The 24,688-nt window shown below is 49.2% G+C and overlaps 1 protein-coding gene across 1 annotated transcript in view; it reads left to right on the forward strand.

Annotated features, from left to right (window-relative positions):
* The first annotated feature begins 540 nt into the window (after positions 1-540).
* Positions 541-24,688, forward strand: part of LOC140721729 (nuclear factor 7, brain-like) — a 74,885-nt gene continuing 50,737 nt past the window's right edge. The window contains exons 1-5 of the mRNA XM_073036529.1: positions 541-1,200; positions 1,330-1,425; positions 1,835-2,068; positions 18,978-19,000; positions 19,097-19,215. Coding sequence (XP_072892630.1) covers positions 541-1,200; positions 1,330-1,425; positions 1,835-2,068; positions 18,978-19,000; positions 19,097-19,215 — 1,132 coding nt within the window. The remainder of the gene's footprint in view (positions 1,201-1,329; positions 1,426-1,834; positions 2,069-18,977; positions 19,001-19,096; positions 19,216-24,688) is intronic.

Raw genomic sequence — 24,688 nt, forward strand, 5'->3', positions numbered from 1 at the left:
TCCAGTGGACTGGTGAAGTTAAAACAGAACCTTTTGGCCGCAATGAGCAAAGCTATGTTTGCAGAAAAAAGAGTGCAGAATTTCATGACAAGTACACCTCTCCAACTGCTAAGCACAGAGGTGGATCGATCATGCTTTGGGCTTGTGTTGCAGCAAGTGGCACGGGGAACATTTCACTGGTAGGGGGAAGAATGAATTCAATTAAATACCAGCAAATTCTGGAAGCAAACATCACACCGGTCTGTAAAGAAGCTGAAGATGAAAAGAGAATGGCTTCTACAACAGGATAATGATCCTAAACACACCTCAAAATCCACAATGAGTTCATCTTTTACTCGCTTAGCTATTCACAATAACAGAAATTTTGACCAAACGTTTGCATGCCACTGTACTTTCTTGAGAATTGTATATTTCTGAATTGTAATTGTAATTGTAATTGTAATAATTGTAATAATAGTCTGTTATTTGTGCCGCCGAGTGATTGCATGGGAGCAGTAAGTTACACAGATCAGGGTTTGGATGGGCGAGACATTCAACCTCATGGGTTTAGGGGACCAAGTCATATCTACCCTAGAGATACAGAGAGTGGGAGAAGTGTTTTTCTCACCGCTGAGTCCGGTGGCTGTTGGCGAGGAGCTACAGACACGCCCAGTGAAGTGGTTTCACCGGCAACAACACAACGTTCATTCCCGAGACTGCAGCGCCACTGGTGGACAGTCCCGGTACCGCAGGGTTCAGCAGCTCCCCGAAAGTGAATGGACCTTGAACCGGGAAATACCGAGAGTTAACATGGCTTCGAAAGGACAGGTCGAGTGTTTAACTGAGGAGGTAATTTGTCCCATCTGCCTGGATTTCTTCACCGATCCGGTTACACTGGAGTGTGGACACAACTTCTGCCGCTCCTGTATCACTCGGTATTGGGAAAGGGAGGAGAGAAACTCCTGCCCGGAATGTAGAGAGGAGATTGCAGACCGCACCCTCAGGGTCAATCGGGCCTTGGCAAATCTGTCTGAGAAAGCTCGAAAACTAAACCTGAATCCCAAAGGGAAGGAAAGTAAACTTCACTGCGAGGAACACGAGGAAGAACTGAAGCTGTTTTGTGAGACGGACAAGAAACTGCTCTGTCTGATCTGTAAAGATTCGCGGGAACACAGGGAGCACCGCTTCCTGCCGATTAAAGAAGCTGTTGAAGACTATAAGGTAAAATCAAATCGATTTTGATCACCTAATGTTTTTTTTTCATTTTATATTTATTTGTATATGGCAATCAATTGGCTCGACTCAGCACTGCATCTTTATTGTCTAATTCCTTCACTCTCTGCCTCCCAGGAACGGGTTAAATCTGTGTTAGACTCTCTCACAGAAAAGAAATGCGAGCTCGAGGACGTGGAGCGGCAACAGAAAGAGAAGGTTTCTGCAGTTCGGGTGAGGCTTCCTGAGCAGAATTTACAATAATACTGTGTAGTTTTGTTTCCTTTAATGCCGAGTAGCAGAGTATCGCAGTTCCAGTGATCTGGGTTCGATCCTGACCTCTGGTGCTCTCTGCGTGGAGTTTGCATGTTCTCCTTGAGATCACAGTGGGCCGGCATTGCCAAGAAATCTAGGTTAAATGTTTAATTCGGGGCTGTAATTAACCCTGTGATGCCGGGTGGTCTGTGAATCAGGTGGGAGTTGATGGATCAGTGAGGAAGAATCGGTTTCAGGGAGACGTGAATGGACTGGATTGAATATCTGAGAAATAGCATAGGGTCAGTGGACTGAATGGTCTCCTTCCATGTCATAGGGAAATACTTTACAGCCAAATAATAAACTAGCCTCTCCTTTCATTCGACAGGAACAGTCACACAGTGTTCAGTCCCACATCACATCCCAGTTTGATGAACTGCGCCGGATTATCACCGAGAAAGAGCAGCGTGCACTCCGAGATCTCAGGGAAGAGGAGGAGAGGATTCTGAATCCAATGGAGAAAAATCTTCAAAAGATTCAAGAGAATTTAAATTCTATCCGGGAGAAAATGTCAAAGTTACAGGAACAGATGGATCAACAAGACAATGTGACATTCCTCATGGTGAGAGATTTCAGTTTGGTTCTGTAAAAGTGCACTGTCTCAAAATGATGTATTTTAACTCAGTGTGGTATTTACAGATACTATTATTGTAAACATATTTAAACTGGAAAGATGTTTTAACTGTTCAGGACTGTTGTGTTCCCCAAACCGGCCTCCCACAGCATCTGTACATCACAGGACAGTCTGCAACCTTCTCGGGAATGAGTTACTCTGATCAGAGCATTGAGCTGGTGACCGTTTCTGTGATTCCCACGTATAATATCCCCTGAGACTCAGAGTAACACCCAGTTACAGTCACAGGCTGTGAGTGTGCCTGGGGTGGTGGGTGTGAGGGTCACTCTTGTCGATTAGTGGGAACTGAGATTGAATTTCACATTGTGACCCACACATCAGATTAAACATCCACAATGTCTGTAAAAAGTATTCATCACCACCCCCCCCCCACCCCTCCCTCGGCTTGGAAGTTTCATTGTTTTTCATGTTTCATTGTCTCAAAGTGAAAACAGATCTCTACATTAATCTAAATTAATTAGAAATATAAAACACAAAATAACTGATTGCATAAGTATTCATCCCCTTGAAGTCAGTATTTAGTAGATGCATCTTTGACAGCAATTACAACCTTGAGCCTGTGTGGATCGGTCTCTATCAGCTTTGCACATCTGGACACTGCAATCTTTCCCCATTCTTCTTTACAAAACTGCACACGCTCTGTCAGACTGCACGGGGATCGTGAGTGAACAGCCCTTGTCAAATCCAGCCACAGTTCTCAATGGATTGAGACTGGATGCTGACTCGGCCACTCCAGGACATTAACTTTGTTGATTTTAAGCCATTCCTGTGTAGCTTTGGCTTTATGCTTGGGGTCATTGTCTTGCTGGAAAACAAATCTTCTTCCAAGTCACAGTTCTCTTGCAGAATACATCAGGTTTTCCTCCAGGATTTCCCTGTGTTTTGCTGCATTCATTTCAGTCTCTACCTTTACAAGCCTTCTAGGGCCTGCTGCAGTGAAGCATGATGCAGCCACCACCAGGCCCAAAACAGCATGTAGACTGATGGCCAAAATGCTCAGTTTTGGTTTCCTCAGACCATAGAACCTTCGTCCTGCTGGTTTCAGTCTCCCGTGTGCCTTCTGGCAAACTCTAGCTGAGATTTCATGTGAGCTTTTTTCAACAGTGGCTTTCTCTTTGCCACTCTCCCATAAAGCTGTGATGGGTCGACAGTTGTTGAGAGTTTCTCCCATCTCAGCCACTGAAGCTTGTAACTCCTCCAGAGTTGTCATAGGTCTTTTGGAGGCCTCCCTCACGAGTCCCCTTCTTGCGCAGACACCCAGTCTTTGAGGACAGCCTGCTCTCAGCAGATTTACAGCTGTGCCACATCGTAATGATTACTGAAACTGTATTGTAAGGGATATTCAGTGACTTTGAAATTTTCTTGTGTCCATCTCCTGACTTGTGCTTTTCAATAACCTTTTTGTGGAGTTGCTTGGACTGTTCTTTTGTCTTCATGGTTTAGTTTTTGCCAGGATACTGACTCACCAGCAGTTGGAGATTCCAGATACAGGTGTAATTTTACTACAATCAATTGAAACACCTTCACTGCACACAGGTCTCTAAAAACAGATCCCCATTGAAACGATTATAATTCTAAAACCAATTGGCTGCACGAGTGATAATTTGGTGTGTTGTATTAAAGGAGGATGAATTCTAATGCAATCAATTATTTCGTTTTTTAATTAATTTAGATCACTTTGTACAGATCTATTTTCAGTTTGACACGAAAGAATCTTTTTTGACACTGGAGTGTATTTGTTGATCAGTGTCAAACAAGCCAAATTAAATCCACTGTGATTCAATGTTGTAAAACAATGAAACATCAAAACTTCCAAGGGGAGTGAATACTTTTTATAAGCATAGAAACATAGAAAACCTACAGTACAATACAGGCCCTTCGGCCCACAGATTTGTGCTGAACATGTCCCTACCTTAGAAATTACTAACCTTACCTATAGCCCTCTATTTTACTAAGCTCCATGTACCTATCCAATAGTCTCTTAAAAGACCCTATCGTATCCCCCTCCACCACCGTTGTTGGAAGCCCATTCCACACACTCACAACTCTCTGCATAAAAAACTTAATCCTGATATCTCCTCTGTACCTACTCCCCAGCACCTTAAACCTGTGTCCTCTTGTGGTAACCATTTCAGCCCTGGAAAAAAGCCTCTGACTATCCACATGATCAATGCCTCTCATCATCTTGTACACCTGCATCAGGTCACCTGTCATCCTCTGTCGCTCCAAGGAGAAAAGGCCGAGTTCACTCAACCTATTCTCATGTCATGCTCCCCAATCCAGGCAACATCCTTGTAAACCTCCTCTGCACCCTTTCTATGGTTTCCACATCCTTCCTGTAGTGAGGTGACCAGAACTGAGCACAGTACTCCAAGCGGGGTCTGACCAAGGTCCTGCAACAGTACCTCTCGGCTCCTAAATTCAATTCCATGATTGATGAAGGCCAATACACCATACGCCTTCTTAACCACAGAGTCAACCTGTGCAGCTGCTTTGAGAGTCCAATGGACTCGGACCCCAAGATCCCTCTGATCCTCAACACTGCCAAGAGTCTTATAATCAATACTATATTCTGCCATCATATTTGAACTACTAAAATGAGCCACCTCACACTTATCTGGGTTGAACTCCATCTGCCACCTCTCAGCCCAGTTTTGCATCCTATTAATGTCTATATCCAGCTTGCATCAAGCTCATCGTTTTAGAGACTATTACCCTGTCTTTCTTTTTCAGGTATATTCTTCATTGGATTATATCCCATTTTACACAATAGACAGGTCTTTCAACCCTTCTTCTGCTATCAACTTCTCTGCTTCACAAGCAACCTCCCACCTATCACCACTACTGGCAACAGTGCCCGAGCTCCATAAGAACATAAGAATGATGAGCAGGAGTCGGCCATCTGGACCATCGAGCCTGCTCCATCATTCAATAGGATCATGTCTGATCCTATCGATCCTGGACTCATCTCGACCTACCTGCCTTTTCCCCGTAACCCTTAATTCTGCAACTATGCCAAACTCTATCCAACTTTGTCTTAAATATATTTATTGAGGTGGCCTCCACTGTTTCATTGGACAGAGAATTCCACAGATTCACCACTCTCTGGGAAAAGCAGTTTCTCCTCATCTCTGTCCTAAATTTGCTCCCCTGAATCTTGAGGCTATGTCCCCTAGTTATAGTCTCACCTACCAGTGGAAACAACTTTCCTTCCTCTATCCCTTTCATAATTTTATGTTTCTGGAAGATCTCCTCTCATTCTTCTGAATTCCAGCGAAGGCAGACCCAGGTGACTCAATCTCGCCTCATAGTCTAACCCTTTCATCTCTGGAATCAACCTGGTGAACCTCCTCTGCATCACCTCCAAAGCCAGTATTTCCTTCCTCAAGTAAGGAGACCAGAACTGCACACAGTATTCCAGGTGTGGCCTCACCAGTACGCTGCACAGTCGCCTCTCCAGTACCCTGTACAGTGGCCTCACCAGTACCCTGTACAGATACCTCATCAGTACCCTGTACACTTGCCTCTCCAGTACCCTGTACAGTTGCCTCACCAGTACCCTGTACAGTTACCTCACCAGTACCCTGTACAGTTACCTCAACAGTCTGCTATACAGTTACCTCACCAAAACCCTGTACCGTTTCCTCACCAGTAACCTGTACAGTTGCCTCACCAGTCCCCGTACAGTTGCCTCACCAGTACCCGGTACAGTTGCCTCACCAGTGCCCTGTACAGTTGCCTCACCAAAACCCTGTACCGTGTCCTCACCAGTACCCTATACAGTCCCCTCACCAGTACCCCGTACAATCGCCTCACCAGTCCCCTGTACAGTTACCTCACCAGTACCCTGTACAGTCCCCTCACCAGTACCCTGTACAGTTGCCTCACCAGTACCCTGTACAGTCCCCTCACCAGTACCCTGTACAGTCGCCTCTCCAGTACCCTGTACAGATACCTCACCAATACCCTGTACAGTGGCCTCACCAGTCCCCTGTACAGTTAACTCACCAAAACCCTGTACCGTGTCCTCACCAGTACCGTGTACAGTTGCCTCACCAGTACCCTGTACAGTGGCCTCACCAGTACCCTGTACAGTCCCCTCACCAGTACCCTGTACAGTGGCCTCACCAGTACCCTGTACCGTTTCCTCACCAATACCCTGTACAGTTGCCTCACCAGTACCCTGTACAGTCCCCTCACCAGTACCCTGTACAGTGGCCTCAACAGTACCCTGTACAGTCCCCTCACGAATACCTTGTACAGTGGCCTTACCAGTACCCTGTACAGTTATCTCACCAGTACCCTGTACAGTCGCCTCACCAGTACCCTGCACAGTGGCCTCACCAGTACCGTTTACAGTTGCCTCACCAGTACCCTGTACAGTTACCTCACCAGTACCCTGTACAGTCCCCTCACCAGTACCCTATACAGTGGCCTCACCAGTACCCTGTACAGTCCCCTCACCAGTACCCTGTACAGTCCCCTCACCAGTACCCTGTACAGTCCCCTCACCAGTACCCTGTACAGTGGCCTCACCAGTACACTGTACAGTGGCCTCACCAGTACCCTGTACAGTCCCCTCACCAGTACCCTGTACAGTGGCCTCACCAGTACCCTGTACAGTGGCCTCACCAGTACCCTGTACAGTCCCCTCACCAGTACCCTGTGCAGTCCCTTCACCAGTACCCTGTACAGTCCCGTCACCAGTACCCTGTACAGACCCCTCACCAGTACCCTGTACAGTCCCCTGTACAGATGCCTCACCAGTCCCCTGTACAGTTGCCTCACCGGTACCCTGTACAGTCACCTCACCGGTACCCTGTACAGTCACCTCACCAGTACCCTGTACAGTCACCTCACCAGTACCCTGTACAGTTTCCTCACCAGTACCCTGTACAGTTGCCTCACCGGTACCCTGTACAGTCAGCTCACCGGTACCCTGTACAGTCACCTCACCAGTACCCTGTACAGTCACCTCACCAGTACCGTGTACAGTCGCCTCACCAGTACACTGTACAGTGGCCTCACCAGTCCCCTGTACAGTTGCCTCACCAGTACCCTGTACAGTCCCCTCACCAGTACCCTGTACTGTTGCCTCACCAGTACCCTGTACGGTCACCTCACCAGTCCCCTGTACAGTTGCCTCACCAGTACCCTGTACAGTCCCCTCACCAGTACCCTGTACTGTTGCCTCACCAGTACCCTGTACAGTTGCCTCACCAGTACCCTGTACAGTCCCTTCACCAGTACCCTGTACAGTCCCATCACCAGTACCCTGTACAGTCCCCTGTACAGATGCCTCACCAGTCCCCTTTACAGTTGCCTCAACAGTCCCCTATACAGTTACCTCACCAAAACCCTGTACCGTTTCCTCACCAGTAACCTGTACAGTTGCCTCACCAGTCCCCATACAGTTGCCTCACCAGTACCCTGTACAGTTGCCTCACCAGTACCCTGTACAGTCCCTTCACCAGTACCCTGTACAGTCGCCTCACCAGTACCCTGTACAGTGGCCTCACCAGTCCCCTGTACAGTTACCTCACCAGTACCCCGTTCAGTCGCCTCACCAGTACCCCGTACAGTCGCCTCACCAGTACCCTGTACAGTTGCCTCACCAGTACCCTGTACAGTCCCTTCACCAGTACCCCGTACAGTCGCCTCACCAGTACCCTGTACAGTCGCCTCACCAGTACACTGTACAGTGGCCTCACCAGTACACTGTACAGTTGCCTCTCCGGTACCCTGTACAGTTGCCTCACCAGTACCCTGTACAGTCGCCTCACCAGTACCCTGTACAGTCCCCTCACCAGTACCCTGTACAGTCCCCTCACCAGTACCCTGTACGGTCCCCACACCAGTACCCTGTACAGTCGCCTCACCAGTACCCTGTACAGTCCCCTCACCAGTACCCTGTACAGTTGCCTCAACAGTACCCTATACAGTCGCCTCACCAGTACCCTGTACAGTGGCCTCTCCAGTACCCTGTACAGTGGCCTCTCCAGTAACCTGTACAGTGGCCTCACCAGTACCCTGTACAGCGGCCTCACCAGTACCCTGTACAGTTGCCTCACCAGTACCCTGTACAGTCCCTTCACCAGTCCCCTGTACAGTTGCCTCACCAGTACCCTGTACAGTCCCTTCACCAGTCCCCTGTACAGTCCCCTCACCAGTACCCTGTACAGTCACCTCACCAGTACCCTGTACAGTCCCGTCACCAGTACCCTGTACAGTCCCGTCACCAGTACCCTGTACAGTTACCTCACCAAAACCCTGTACCGTTTCCTCACCAGTAACCTGTACAGTTGCCTCACCAGTACCCGGTACAGTTGCCTCACCAGTACCCTGTACAGTTGCCTCACCAGTGCCCTGTACAGTTGCCTCACCAAAACCCTGTACAGTGGCCTCACCAGTCCCCTGTACAGTCGCCTCAGCAGTACTCTGTGCAGTCCCCTCACCAGTCCCCTGTACAGTTGCCTCTCCAGTACCCTGTACAGTTGCTTCTCCAGTACCCTGTACAGTTGCCTCACCAGTACCCTGTACCAGCCTCACCAGTCCCCTATATAGTTAACTCACCAAAACCCTGTACCGTTTCCGCACCAGTAACCTGTACAGTTGCCTCACCAGTCCCCGTACAGTTGCCTCACCAGTCCCCTGTACAGTGGCCTCACCAGTACCCTGTACAGTTGCCTCTCCAGTACCCTGTACAGTTGCTTCTCCAGTACCCTGTACAGTTGCCTCACCAGTACCCTGTACCAGCCTCACCAGTCCCCTATATAGTTAACTCACCAAAACCCTGTACCGTGTCCTCACCAGTACCATGTACAGTGGCCTCACCAGTACCCTGTACCGTTTCCTCACCAATACCCTGTACAGTTGCCTCACCAGTTCCCGTAGAGTTGCCTCACCAGTACCCTGTACAGTTGCCTCTCCAGTACCCTGTACAGTTGCCTCACCAGTACCCTGTACAGTCGCCTCACCAGTACCCTGTACAGTCCCCTCACCAGTTCCCAGTATTGTCGCCTCTTCAGTACACTGTACAGATACCTCACCAGTACCCTGTACAGTGGCCTCTCCAGTACGCTGTACAGTCACCTCACCAGTACCCTGTACAGTGGCCTCACCAGTCCCCTGTACAGTCCCCTCACCAGTACCCTGTACAGTCCCCTCACCAGTACCCTGTACAGTCCCCTCACCAGTACCCCGTACAGTCGCCTCACCAGTACCCTGTACAGTTATCCACCCAGTCCTCTGAACAGTTACCTCACCAGTACCCTGTACAGTCCCCTCACCAGTACCCTGTACAGTCGCCTCACCAGTACCCTGTACAGTCCCCTCACCAGTACCCTGTACAGTGGCCTCACCAGTCCCCTGTACGGTGGCCTCACCAGTACCCTGTACAGTGGCCTCACCAGTACCCTGTACAGTTGCCTCACCAGTACCCTGTACCAGCCTCACCAGTCCCCTGTACAGTGGCCTCTCCAGTATCCTGTACAGTGGCCTCACCAGTACCCTGTACAGTTGCTTCTCCAGTACCCTGTACAGTCCCGTCACCAGTACCCTGTACAGTCCCGTTTACAGATGCCTCACCAGTACCCTGTACAGTCCCCTCACCAGTCCCCTGTAAAGTTGCCTCAACAGTCCCCTATACAGTTACCTCACCAAAACCCTGTACCGTTTCCGCACCAGTAACCTGTACAGTTGCATCACCAGTCCCCGTACAGTTGCCTCACCAGACCCCTATACAGCTACCACACCAAAACCCTGTACCGTTTCCTCACCAGTACCCTGTACAGACTCCTCACCAATACCCTGTACAGTCACCTCACCAGTACCCTGTACAGTTGCCTCATCAGTAACCTGTGCAGAGGCCTCACCAGTCCCCTGTACAGTCCCCTCACCAGTACCCAGTATAGTCGCCTCTTCAGTACACTGTACAGTGGCCTCACCAGTACCCTGTACAGTCCCCTCACCAGTACCCTGTACAGTCCCCTCACCAGTACCCCGTACAGTCGCCTCACCAGTACCATGTACAGTGGCCTCACCAGTACCCTGTACAGTTTCCTCACCAGTTCCCGTAGAGTTGCCTCACCAGTACCCTGTACAGTTGCCTCTCCAGTACCCTGTACAGTGGCCTCACCAGTACCCTGTACAGTTGCCTCACCAGTACCCTGTACAGTCCCCTCACCAGTACCCTGTACAGTGGCCTCACCAGTCCTCTGTACAGTCGCCTCACCAGTACCCTGTACTGTTGCCTCACCAGTACCCTGTACAGTCGCCTCACCAGTACCCTGTACAGTCTTCTCACCAGTACCCTGTACAGTCCCGTCACAAGTACCCTGTACAGTCCCCTCACCAGTACCCTGTACAGTCCCCTGTACAGTTGCCTCACCAGTACCCTGTATCGTTTCCTCACCAGTCCCCTCTACAGTTGCCTCTCCAGTACCCTGTACAGTCGCCTCACCAGTCCCCTGTACAGTTGCCTCACCGGTACCCTGTACAGTCACCTCACCGGTACCCTGTACAGTCACCTCACCAGTACCCTGTACAGTCACCTCACCAGTACCCTGTACAGTTTCCTCACCAGTACCCTGTACAGTTGCCTCACCGGTACCCTGTACAGTGGCCTCTCCAGTATCCTGTACAGTGGCCTCACCAGTACCCTGTACAGTTGCTTCTCCAGTACCCTGTACAGTCCCGTCACCAGTACCCTGTACAGTCCCCTCACCAGTACCCTGTACAGTCCCGTTTACAGATGCCTCACCAGTACCCTGTACAGTCCCCTCACCAGTCCCCTGTAAAGTTGCCTCAACAGTCCCCTATACAGCTACCACACCAAAACCCTGTACCGTTTCCTCACCAGTACCCTGTACAGACTCCTCACCAATACCCTGTACAGTCACCTCACCAGTACCCTGTACAGTTGCCTCATCAGTAACCTGTGCAGAGGCCTCACCAGTCCCCTGTACAGTCCCCTCACCAGTACCCAGTATAGTCGCCTCTTCAGTACACTGTACAGATACGTCACCAGTGCCCTGTACAGTGGCCTCTCCAGTACCCTGTACAGTGGCCTCACCAGTACCCTGTACAGTCCCCTCACCAGTACCCTGTACAGTCCCCTCACCAGTACCCCGTACAGTCGCCTCACCAGTACCATGTACAGTGGCCTCACCAGTACCCTGTACAGTTTCCTCACCAGTTCCCGTAGAGTTGCCTCACCAGTACCCTGTACAGTTGCCTCTCCAGTACCCTGTACAGTGGCCTCACCAGTACCCTGTACAGTTGCCTCACCAGTACCCTGTACAGTCCCCTCACCAGTACCCTGTACAGTCGCCTCTCCAGTCCCCTGTACAGTCACCTCACCAGTACCCTGTACAGTGGCCTCACCAGTCCTCTGTACAGTCGCCTCACCAGTACCCTGTACTGTTGCCTCACCAGTACCCTGTACAGTCGCCTCACCAGTACCCTGTACAGTCTCCTCACCAGTACCCTGTACAGTCCCGTCACAAGTACCCTGTACAGTCCCCTCACCAGTACCCTGTACAGTCCCCTGTACAGTTGCCTCACCAGTACCCTGTATCGTTTCCTCACCAGTCCCCTCTACAGTTGCCTCTCCAGTACCCTGTACAGTCGCCTCACCAGTACCCTGTACAGTGGCCTCACCAGTACCCTGTACAGTCCCCTGTACAGTTGCCTCACCAGTACCCTGTATCGTTTCCTCACCAGTCCCCTCTACAGTTGCCTCACCGGTACCCTGTACAGTCACCTCACCGGTACCCTGTACAGTCACCTCACCAGTACCCTGTACAGTCACCTCACCAGTACCCTGTACAGTTTCCTCACCAGTACCCTGTACAGTTGCCTCACCGGTACCCTGTACAGTCAGCTCACCGGTACCCTGTACAGTCACCTCACCAGTACCCTCTACAGTCTCCTCACCAGTACCCTGTACAGTCACCTCACCAGTACCGTGTACAGTCGCCTCACCAGTACACTGTACAGTGGCCTCACCAGTCCCCTGTACAGTTGCCTCACCAGTACACTGTACAGTTGCCTCACCAGTACCCTGTACTGTTGCCTCACCAGTACCCTGTACGGTCACCTCACCAGTCCCCTGTACAGTCACCTCACCAGTACCATTTACTGTTGCCTCACCAGTACCCTGTACAGTTGCCTCACCAGTACCCTGTACAGTCCCTTCACCAGTACCCTGTACAGTCCCGTCACCAGTACCCTGTACAGTCCCCTGTACAGATGCCTCACCAGTCCCCTTTACAGTTGCCTCAACAGTCCCCTATACAGTCGCCTCACCAAAACCCTGTACCGTTTCCTCACCAGTAACCTGTACAGTTGCCTCACCAGTCCCCATACAGTTGCCTCACCAGTACCCTGTACAGTTGCCTCACCAGTACCCTGTACAGTCCCTTCACCAGTACCCTGTACAGTCGCCTCACCAGTACCCTGTACAGTGGCCTCACCAGTCCCCTGTACAGTTACCTCACCAGTACCCCGTTCAGTCGCCTCACCAGTACCCTGTACAGTTGCCTCACCAGTACCCTGTACAGTCCCTTCACCAGTACCCCGTACAGTCGCCTCACCAGTACCCTGTACAGTCGCCTCACCAGTACACTGTACAGTGGCCTCACCAGTACACTGTACAGTTGCCTCTCCGGTACCCTGTACAGTTGCCTCACCAGTACCCTGTACAGTCGCCTCACCAGTACCCTGTACAGTCCCCTCACCAGTACCCTGTACAGTCCCCTCACCAGTACCCTGTACAGTCCCCTCACCAGTACCCTGTACAGTCGCCTCAACAGTACCCTGTACAGTCGCCTCACCAGTACCCTGTACAGTCGCCTCACCAGTACCCTGTACAGTGGCCTCTCCAGTACCCTGTACAGTGGCCTCTCCAGTACCCTGTACAGTGGCCTCTCCAGTAACCTGTACAGTGGCCTCACCAGTACCCTGTACAGCGGCCTCACCAGTACCCTGTACAGTTGCCTCACCAGTACCCTGTACAGTCCCTTCACCAGTCCCTTGTACAGTTGCCTCACCAGTACCCTGTACAGTCCCTTCACCAGTCCCCTGTACAGTCCCCTCACCAGTACCCTGTACAGTCACCTCACCAGTACCCTGTACAGTCCCGTCACCAGTACCCTGTACAGTCCCGTCACCAGTACCCTGTACAGTTACCTCACCAAAACCCTGTACCGTTTCCTCACCAGTAACCTGTACAGTTGCCTCACCAGTACCCGGTACAGTTGCCTCACCAGTACCCTGTACAGTTGCCTCACCAGTGCCCTGTACAGTTGCCTCACCAAAACCCTGTACAGTGGCCTCACCAGTCCCCTGTACAGTCGCCTCAGCAGTACTCTGTGCAGTCCCCTCACCAGTCCCCTGTACAGTTGCCTCTCCAGTACCCTGTACAGTTGCTTCTCCAGTACCCTGTACAGTTGCCTCACCAGTACCCTGTACCAGCCTCACCAGTCCCCTATATAGTTAACTCACCAAAACCCTGTACCGTTTCCGCACCAGTAACCTGTACAGTTGCCTCACCAGTCCCCGTACAGTTGCCTCACCAGTCCCCTGTACAGTGGCCTCACCAGTACCCTGTACAGTTGCCTCTCCAGTACCCTGTACAGTTGCTTCTCCAGTACCCTGTACAGTTGCCTCACCAGTACCCTGTACCAGCCTCACCAGTCCCCTATATAGTTAACTCACCAAAACCCTGTACCGTGTCCTCACCAGTACCATGTACAGTAGCCTCACCAGTACCCTGTACCGTTTCCTCACCAATACCCTGTACAGTTGCCTCACCAGTTCCCGTAGAGTTGCCTCACCAGTACCCTGTACAGTTGCCTCTCCAGTACCCTGTACAGTTGCCTCACCAGTACCCTGTATAGTCGCCTCACCAGTACCCTGTACAGTCCCCTCACCAGTTCCCAGTATTGTCGCCTCTTCAGTACACTGTACAGATACCTCACCAGTACCCTGTACAGTGGCCTCTCCAGTACGCTGTACAGTGGCCTCACCAGTACCCTGTACAGTCCCCTCACCAGTACCCTGTACAGTCCCCTCACCAGTACCCCGTACAGTCGCCTCACCAGTACCCTGTACAGTTATCCACCCAGTCCTCTGAACAGTTACCTCACCAGTACCCTGTACAGTCCCCTCACCAGTACCCTGTACAGTCGCCTCACCAGTACCCTGTACAGTCCCCTCACCAGTACCCTGTACAGTCGCCTCTCCAGTACCCTGTACAGATACCTCACCAATACCCTGTACAGTGGCCTCACCAGTCCCCTGTACATTCCCCTCACCAGTACCCTGTACAGTTAACTCACCAAAACCCTGTACCATGTCCTCACCAGTACCGTGTACAGTTGCCTCACCAGTACCCTGTACAGTGGCCTCACCAGTACCCTGTACCGTTTCCTCACCAATACCCTGTACAGTCCCCTCACCAGTACCCTGTACAGTGGCCTCACCAGTACCCTGTACCGTTTCCTCACCAATACCCTGTACAGTTGCCTCACCAGTACCCTGTACAGTCCCCTCACCAGTACCCTGTACAGTCCCCTCACCAGTACCCTGTACAGTGGCCTCAACAGTACCCTGTACAGTTATCTCACCAGTACCCTGTACAGTCCCCTCACCAGTACCCTGTACAGTCCCCTCACCAGTACCCTGTACAGTGGCCTCACCAGTACCCTGTACCGTTTCCTCACCAATACCCTGTACAGTCCCCTCACCAGTACCCTGTACAGTGGCCTCACCAGTACCCTGTACCGTTTCCTCACCAATACCCTGTACAGTTGCCTCACCAGTACCCTGTACAGTCCCCTCACCAGTACCCTGTACAGTCCCCTCACCAGTACCCTGTACAGTGGCCTCAACAGTACCCTGTACAGTTATCTCACCAGTACCCTGTACAGTCCCCTCACCAGTACCCTGTACAGTCCCCTCACCAGTACCCTGTACAGTGGCCTCACAAGTCCCCTGTACAGTCGCCTCACCAGTCCCCTGTACAGTGGCCTCACCAGTCCCCTGTACAGTCACATCACCAGTACCCTGTACAGTGGCCTCACCAGTACCCTGTACAGTGGCCTCACAAGTCCCCTGTACAGTTGCCTAACCAGTACCCTGTATCGTTTCCTCACCAGGCCCCTGTACAGTGGCCTCTCCAGTACCCTGTACAGTTGCCTCACCAGTACCCAGTACGGTCCCCTCACCAGTACCATGTACATTTTCCTCACCAGTACCCTGTACAGTGGCCTCACAAGTTCCCTGTACAGTCGCCTCACAGGTACCCTGTACAGTCGCCTCACCAGTACCCTGTACCTTTTCCTCACCAGTCCCCTCTACAGTTGCCTCACCACTACCCTCTACAGTCGCCTCACCAGTACCCTCTACAGTCTCCTCACCAGTACCCTGTACAGTGGCCTCACCAGTCCCCTGTACAGTCGCCTCACCAGTACCCTGTACAGTCTCCTCACCAGTACCCTGTACAGTCTCCTCACCAATACCCTGTACAGGTGCCTCACCAGTACCCTGTACCATTTCCTCACCAGTACCCTGTACAGTCACCTCACCAGTACCCTGTACAGTCACCTCACCAGTACCCTGTACAGTCACCTCACCAGTCCCCTGTACAGTGGCTTCAGCTGTACCCTGTATAGTCGCCTCACCAGTACCCTGTACAGTTGCTTCACCGGTACCCTGTACAGTCACGTCACCAATACCCTGTACCGTTTCCTCACCAGTACCCTGTACAGTTGCCTCACCAGTACCCTGTACAATTACCTCTCCAGTACCCTGTACAGTCTCCTCACCAATACCCTGTACAGGTGCCTCACCAGTACCCTGTACCATTTCCTCACCAGTACCCTGTACAGTCACCTCACCAGTACCCTGTACAGTCGCCTCACCAGTCTCCTGTACAGTGGCTTCAGCGGTACCCTGTATAGTCGCCTCACCAGTACCCTGTACAGTCGCTTCACCTGTACCCTTTACAGTCACGTCACCAATACCCTGTACCGTTTCCTCACCAGTACCCTGTACAGTTGCCTCACCAGTACCCTGTACAATTACCTCTCCAGTACCTTGTACAGTCGCCTCACCAGTACCCTGTACAGTCGCCTCACCAGTACCCTGTACAGTTACCTCTCCAGTACCCTGTACAGTTGCAGCATAACATCCCTGCTCTAAAATACAACCTCTCTCGCAATGAAGGTCACATTCCCTTTGTCTTCTTTATTTTTAATATTTTATTTTCAAAATTTTCAAAAAGCAATAAAAATAACAAGAACACCTAAGCTCAGACATGTGTGAAGATAAAATGAGCAAAGAAAAAGGACATAACATTAGAGGGATGCCTGTTGTACAGAGTGCTGAAAAGTGCTAAACATTAAGTCTCAAATGAGGGCCGTGAACGATTAGCTGGGGGGAGATTGCTCATCTGCCCCCGGCCTCGTCTAGGTCGGCAAGAAATGGATCCCAGACGGCCGAAATGTTTTAATTGAATTGGTTCTCAGGAACCTGAGTCTCTCCATCTGTACGACTGAGATCATGTCAGCCGTCCATCTCCGGAGAGAAGGGGGAGAGGGTGATTTCCGTTCCCTCAGGAGGAGTCTTTAGCGACAGTCATCCCAGGCATCAGAGACTGTTGTATGGCTGCAGGGAAGCGTAGCGTGGATTGCGAACATCCAAAGATGGCGAGACCAGCTTCCAAGGGGAAGGATCTTTTATAGGCCTTTGAGTACCAGTCACATATTTTGGATGAAAATCCAGTCGGTGAAGGGCAAAACCTTTCATTGACCAACACTGTCCTCCATCTGCCAGGCCCTCGGCCACTCGATTAACCGATGTAAATCTCTCTGCACAATATGCTTTTACTCCCAGTTTTGTGTCACCAGCAAACTTAGATAGATTACACTCGGTCCCCTCTTCCAGATCATTAATGTCTATCACCAACAGTTGTGGGCCCTTCACCGACCCCTGTGACACACCCCTCACCTCTGATTGCCAACCAGAGAAACATCCATGTCTCACAACTCCCTGCTTTCTATTGGTTAACTAATCCTCTATCCATGTTAATACATCACCCCCAACTCCATGCATCCTTGTTTTATGGATAAGTCTTTCATGTGGCACCTTATTGAACACCTTCTGGAAATCCAAGTAAATGATGTCCATCTGTTCCCCTCTATCCACTGCGCCCGTTATATCCTCAATGAACCCCAGTAAGTTTGTCAAACCGACCTGCCTTTGCTGAATCCATGCTGCTCTGCCTGATGGGTCCATTTCTTGCTATTTCTTCTTTAATGATAGCTTCAAGCATTTTCCCAACTACAGACGTTAAATTAACTGGCTTTAGTTACCTGCCTTTTGCCTACATCCTTTTTTGAACTGTGGTGTGACATTCACCTTATTCCAATCCACTGGGACCTGCCGAGAAACTAGAGAATTTTGGTAAACTATCACCAGATTCTTTGCCACTTCTTTCAGTACCCTGGGACACATTCCACCAGGACCAGGGGACTTATTTATCTTCAGGCCCACAAGTTTGTTCAGCTCTACCTCTTGTGTTGATGTCCTCACCTCCTATCACATCCATAACATCTCTCTTTGGCACGCTAGTTGTGTTCTCCACCATGAAGACTGACACAAAATAGTCATTCAAAGCCTCGGCCATTTTCTTATTACCCAATATCAATTTCCCCTTCTCGTCCTCCAAGGGACGTACGTTCACTTTGTCCATCTTCTTCTGCTTTATATCATTATAAAAACTTTTACTATCCATTTTTATATTTTGTGCTAGTTTATTTTCATAATCTATCTTCCCTTTCTTTATTGCTCGTTTAGTGGTTCTTTGATGCTTTTTAAAGTTTTCCCAATCTTTGAATTTCCTACTACTCTTGGCAACTTTGCACAAACGAGCTTTTAGTTTGATGGCTTCCTTTATTTCCTTAGTTATCCATGGCAGGCTCTCCCCACCCTCACTGTCCTTGATTTTAACTGGGATATACTTTTGTTGAGCACTGTGAAAAATCTGTTTGATAGTCTTCCACTGTCCCTCAACCATCCCACCATATAGCCTATTAGTCCCGCTTTGTTAGTCCTTCGACAATCCCATCACTATTCTCATCATTGGTTGGCTTTCTGTCTTTGATAAAACACGCTCAGTGCCTCTGTTACCATGGGTGCTGGGGAACTGCTTATGCATGGCCGCTCAAATCAAGCGATAGGCCAGAAAAATATTCCTTTGCTGCCCCTGTAAGGTGACCAAACACAAGTTATAGAAGCAGTCGTGTCTGTGATTTAAAATAGAACAAAAGAATGCTACAGACCAAACCAGCCAAACCTGTTTCTCTCACTCTCACACTCTCCCCAACAACACGCAGAGTTGGACCAGAGTCTGTATGTGTTTATCCGACTTCCCCATCACATTCAATCTCTGCTGTTCCACTTCAACCACTCCTGTGACAGTGAGTTCCACTTTCCCTTCACTACATTTCAAGCAGAGATGCGTTCTCCACCCACACCCAATCCAATCCACCACTAATCTTAAATTCTGGCATCTGATCCTCCCTGACATCATATCCAGAAAAACATTCTCAGCCTGTCCAGTCTTTCACGTCAGTTCCATCCTCTCAGTTATAGGATAATTATCAACTTTCTCCCGGGTTCTGTGCCCCTTGTTACAGTCTCCCCTTTCTCCGTGTGTGTCAGTGAGAGAGAGCTGGGAAGTGGGAAATTTCAGCAGCTTGTAATAACTTGGCTCAAATTCCTGCGTCAGGATACAGTCAGTCAATTGAGATCTGTGTTTTATTTATTTCAGGAGGAAGCTTGTCGGAAGAGAAGGTAGGACATAGTCTTCTCTGAAACACAGTGTGGATTTGTAAAATAGTTCCAATATCACTGATGATCAGTTTATGACCGGCTGTGTAATGTTTACAGGATCAGTGATGATGACCTGGTGCTGTCGGTGACACATGGCACCCTACCTGTTGAAAAATTCGATCACCGCTTTTCGTTGAACACAATGCTGAGAGAAATGTCTGATACAATTAAGCGAGGTAAACATTTACAGTTTCCTTTCTCCTTGTTTGTGAACAATTTTAAGTGCTACTTGCTCGCAAAGACTGTCTGTAACTCTGGGTGAAGACATCACTGTCACATGGTCAGCTGGAGATGTCCGACCCCTGAACACACCTACACAGGGGGACGATACAACCAATACATGAGACTGTTAGATTACCCACTGAATCCTGAACCAATTCACACTGTATAAACACAACAAGACATCACCAGGTAATAAAAGCTGGCGTCTGTCATGTGAGTGGGATTTTCAGAAAAATACATACGAGTCCTTCAGAGAAGGAAATCTGCGTCACTCAGTCTGTCCAAGGTCTATTGCCCTCTCTTATCAGATTCCTTCTTCTTTAGACCTTTGTGTCTTCCACCTATCACATCGCAGTTTCTCACATCGTTCCCTATCATCCCCCTCTCCCCTCCACCTACCTTCTCCCTCGCCTGGACTCTCCTGGTGAGTCTTTCAGCTTTTGCTCATCCCCCTCCCTCAGCTTCTTATTCTGCATCCTGTTGCCTTCATCTCCAGTCCGGGTGAAGGGTCTCAGCCCAAAGTGTTCATTTCCCTCCGTAAACCGCGCGTGACTCGAGTTTGTCTGGCGTTTTGTGTGTGTGGCCGGCAAGATTCCGGTTGTGAGTGAACCCAGTGACTGAGACTCCAGAGCCACCAGGATAGAGAGTTCCAAAGATTCACACCCCTCTGCGAGAAGAAAGTTCTCCTCTTCTCAATCCTGAGTGACATTTCCCTTATTCAGAGTCGGTGAGCCCTGGTTCCAGACTCATCGGCCAAGGGAAACATTCTCCCTGCATCCAGCCCGTTGAGCCTTGTTAGAAATTTATACCTTTCCATGGAATTCCTCAACACAGTCAGGCTCCAGGGTGAGATTCCTCAGGAGGATGATCTGGGAAGGGGTTTGGCAGAAGTTTATTCACAGGGACAACAACACACATTTGTGGCCAGTAAACTGTGAACCTTCTGTGGTTGTTCACTGAGGCTCCAGTTACAGCTTTCGCTCACTTTATTTCTCCTCTCCCCACAAATCTGACTGCACAGAGATTTGATCATTTCGGAAGCCGGCACCTCCCTACACTGAATCCCTAGTGTTTCTGCGGTTGTCGATCCTCGTTCCCTCCCCTTGGGTGGATCTTTTATCAAGTTGAGAAACAGGACATTCAGTGAAAAGCTGCAGCAACACCCCCACATCCTCTGTTGATATCTCATTCCAGTCATTGAGATATAAACATGGAATCAGGCCCTTCGGCCCACCTTGTCCATACTATAATTATAAATAATGATGATAAATAACATTGTAAATAATCAAAAATATTTCAGTGATCCTGTAGTGATCTAGATAAACACCTCCACTGTTCACTATACCACTAATATTGCTGTCATCTGCAAACTCACTAACCATGTCATCTATATTCTCTTCCAAATTGTTGTGCCTATTGTGCCTGAACCGATCCCCATGGTAACCCCACTGGTCACAGTGACCCAGTCTGGACAACACCTCTCCACCACCACCCTCTGTCTCCTACCGCCAGACAAATTTTACATGCAATTGGATAGCTCACCGTGAATCCCATGTGATCAAACCTTCTCTATGAGCCTTCCTCATGGAACCTTGTCAAAGGCCCTGCTGAAGTTCATGTGGACAATGTCCATCATCCTATTCTCAACTACCCTTTCTTTCCCATCATCAAAGAAAAATTAATTAAATTTTTGAGTCACTATTTCCCAGTCATAAAACAGTGTAGACTATCCTGACTCAGTCCCTGCCTTTCCAAATGCTGGTAAATCTGTCTCTCAGTGTCCATTCTAGTAATTGTCCCACCACTGATGTTAGGCTCAGTGGCCTGGAGTTCCCTGGCTTGACCTTCGCATCCTTCTGAACTCAAGACAACACCTGAGCCACCCTCCTGTCTTCCAGCAGCTCACCTGTGGTGAAATGTGAAGCAAATTTATCCTCCAGGGCCCTGGAATTCGTTCCCTAGTCTGGAGGTATCAGACAGAGCAGATCACGGTCCGGGGCTCATCCACCTCTAATACCTCCAGCACCTTCGCTTTTGCACTGTGATATGTTCCAAGACATTACTGCTCATTTTCCTTAATTCCTTAGCTTCCGTGACCCTCTCCCTGGGAGATATTAATTTAAAACCTCCCCCTCTCCTTTTATCGATGACCACATTGATCCTCAGGGTGACCTGTTCGAGTCAGGGTGTCGTACATTTGGACCAAAGTCTGTGCCGACTGTGTTGCCCAGTGAGCTGGTGACATCTGCCCACGTTTGGTCCAAAACCCAATAAAACTCTTCAATCCATGTACTATCCACTGTAGATTCTTTTAAACGTTGCTTATTTCCAGCAGTTCATTCCAAATATGCACCACCCTGTGTGTGAAGAAATGTTCCTAATGTCCTTTTTAAATCCATCGCCTCTGATCATAAACCTTTGCACTCCTGTTCTTCACACAACCTCCCTGGGGAAAATCCCTAATGTGGAGGGGGATGGGGACCGGAGTGACAGGGCTGAGAATGGGGAAAATCCCTAATGTGGAGGGGGATGGGGACCGGAGTGACAGGGCTGAGGATGGGGAAAATCCCTAATGTGGAGGGGGATGGGGACTGGAGTGACAGGGCTGAGGAAGGGGAAAATCTCTAATGTGGAAGGGGATGGGGACCGGAGTGACAGGGCTGAGGAAGGGGCAGTTGATATACAAGTTGATGCACTGTGTAGTGGGACTGTGAGGAAGAACAGACAGATGATGGGGCAGAATTGCAGTCGGTGGGGTGAGCTGCAGTCAAACGGGGCAAAATCAGCAAGAGTGACCGATACAGGACTGAAGGTGTTATATTTGAATGTAGATGATCTTGTAGCAGAGTTAGAGAAGTATGACATCGTGGGCATCACTGAATCGTGGCTGAAAGAAGATCATAGTTGGGAGCTGAACATCCAAGGATACACATTCCATATCCCAGGATATGGGTTATACATTACAATGGGAGATAAAAAGAACATGTAATATGGGCAATATTCGGATAATTATGGGGAATTTCAATATGTAACTGGGTTGGGAAAATCTGGTTGAGCTGGAGCCTAAGAAATGGAATTTGGAGGACGTCTATAAGATGGCTTTTAGAGCAGCTTGTGCTCGAGCATACAAGGAGATCAGGTATTCTGCATTGAGTGTTGTGTAATGAACCGAATTTGATTAGGGAGCTTAAGGTAAAGGAACCTTTAGTAGATAGTGATCATAACATGAGAAAATTCACCCTGCAGATTAACAGGGAGGAGATAAAGTCAGATGTATTAGTATGACAGTGGAGTAAAGGGAACTACACAGGCATCAGACAGGAGCTGGCCAAAGTTGATGGGAAGGAGACACCTTCAGTGATGGTTCAAAGTTCAAAGTAATTTATTATGAAAGGACATGTGTCACCATATACAATGATAAGATTCATTTTCTTGCGGGCATACTCAGTAAATCCCATAACCATGATAGAAGCAATGAAAGACTGCATTACCAGGGAGGACAACCAGTGACAACAAACACAAAAAGAAGCAACAAAAAAGAATTAATACTGATAAATATCAAGAACCTGGGAAGAGGAGTCCTTGACAGTGAATCCATCGATTGTGGGAACGGTTCAGTGATGGGGCAATTGAAATGGAGTGACGTTATTCCCTCTGGTTCAAGAGCCTGATGGTTGAGGGGTAATAACTGTTCCTGAACCCAGTGGTGTGAGTTCTGGGGCTCCTGTACCTTCTTCCTAATGGCAGCAGTGAGAAGAGAGCATGTCCTGGGTGGTGGGTGACCCTGATGATGGGTGCTGCTTTGTGTTGGATGACAGCAGATTAGCAATGGTTTGAGTTTCTGGTGGCAATTCAGAAGATACATCCCACATATGAAGAAGAATTCTAAAGGGAGAATGCAGCAAACATGGCTGAAATAAAAGCAAGAGGGCATAGAATACAGCAAAAAATTAGTGATAAGTTAGAGCACTGAAATCTTTTAAACGCCAACAGAAAGCAACTGAAAAAAGGAATGAGGAGAGAAAAGATGAAATATGAAAGTTATCTGGCAAATAATATAAAAGAGGATATGAAAAGATTTTCAGATATATAAAGAGTAAAAGAGAGGTGACGGTCTATGATAATGCCGGGTGTATGATAATGCATTTTGGTGAAAGGAACAATAGTGTAGACTGTTATCCAAATGGGAAGAAAATTCAAACATCAGAGGATTTAGTGGTCCTCATGCAAGACTCCCCGAAGGTTAATTTACAGGTGGAGTCTGTGGTAAGGATGGCAAATGCAATGTTGGTGTAACTCTCGCTTCAGCTAGCAGCTTAATGTTGGGGGTGATAGTCCTCAGCCCGGCCAAACTTAAGAAATCTCGTTTGGGTGGATACTGCGTGATGTGTTCCCATTACAAATCAGTACCCCGCAATAACAAACAGTACAGAATATGCAATTAAACAATTGAGCTTTATAATTCTTAATAATTCCTCCTATCTCAGAAAGGATGTGTTGTCATTGGAGAGAGTTCAGAGAAGGTTCACGAGGATGATTCCAGTAGTTAAAGGGTTAACACATGGGGAGTGTTTGTCAGCTTTGGGCCTGTACTCACTGGAATTTAGGAGGATGCAGGGGGATCTCATGAAACCTACCGAATGTTGAAAGTACTCGATAGGGTGGATGTGGAGAGGATGTTTCCTATGGTGGGAGTGTCCAGAACTCGAGGGCACAGCCTCATAATTGAGGGGTGACCCTTTAGAACAGAGATGAGGAAGATTTTTTTTTTAGTCAGAGTGTAGTGAATCTGTGGAATATTCTGTCACAGAGAGCTGTGGAGGACTAGACCGTGGGTATATTTAAAGTGAAAATTGATCGTTTTCTGATTGGCCAGTTTATGGAGAGGGCAGATGTAGTGGGTTTGAGTGGAATCTGGGATAGGCCATGATGGAACAGCAGAGCAGACTCGAGGCTGAATGGCCTAATTCTGCTCCTATATCTTATGCTCCTCTGGTCTATTCATTATTCATTATCTTGCATACCCATGTCTCTGGGAAATACACTGAGGGCCTCTCCCATCTCCTGTGACTCCAGGTGGAGTGGCACGGTAGTGTAGTGGTTAGCACAACACTTCACAGTACAGGTGACAAGGTTTCAATTCCCACTGCTGCCCGCACGGAGTTTGTACGTTCTCCCCGGGACCATGTGGGTTTCCTCCGTGTACTCCGGTTTCCTCCCACAGTCCAGAGATGTACCGGTTGGTCGGTCATTGTATATTGTCCCATGATGCGTCTAGGATTAAATCAGGGGATTGCTGAGTGGTGTGGATCGAAGGGCTGGAAGGGCCGATTCCCCTCTGTATTTATTAAACTGATCCTTAATGAAAAACCCTGCATCCGGACAGAGAGTGGAGTGTGTGGGTGATGAGGGGACTGTGTGGGAGGG

Source organism: Hemitrygon akajei, chromosome 2 (assembly GCF_048418815.1).
Source record: "Hemitrygon akajei chromosome 2, sHemAka1.3, whole genome shotgun sequence".
Taxonomy (NCBI): domain Eukaryota; kingdom Metazoa; phylum Chordata; class Chondrichthyes; order Myliobatiformes; family Dasyatidae; genus Hemitrygon; species Hemitrygon akajei.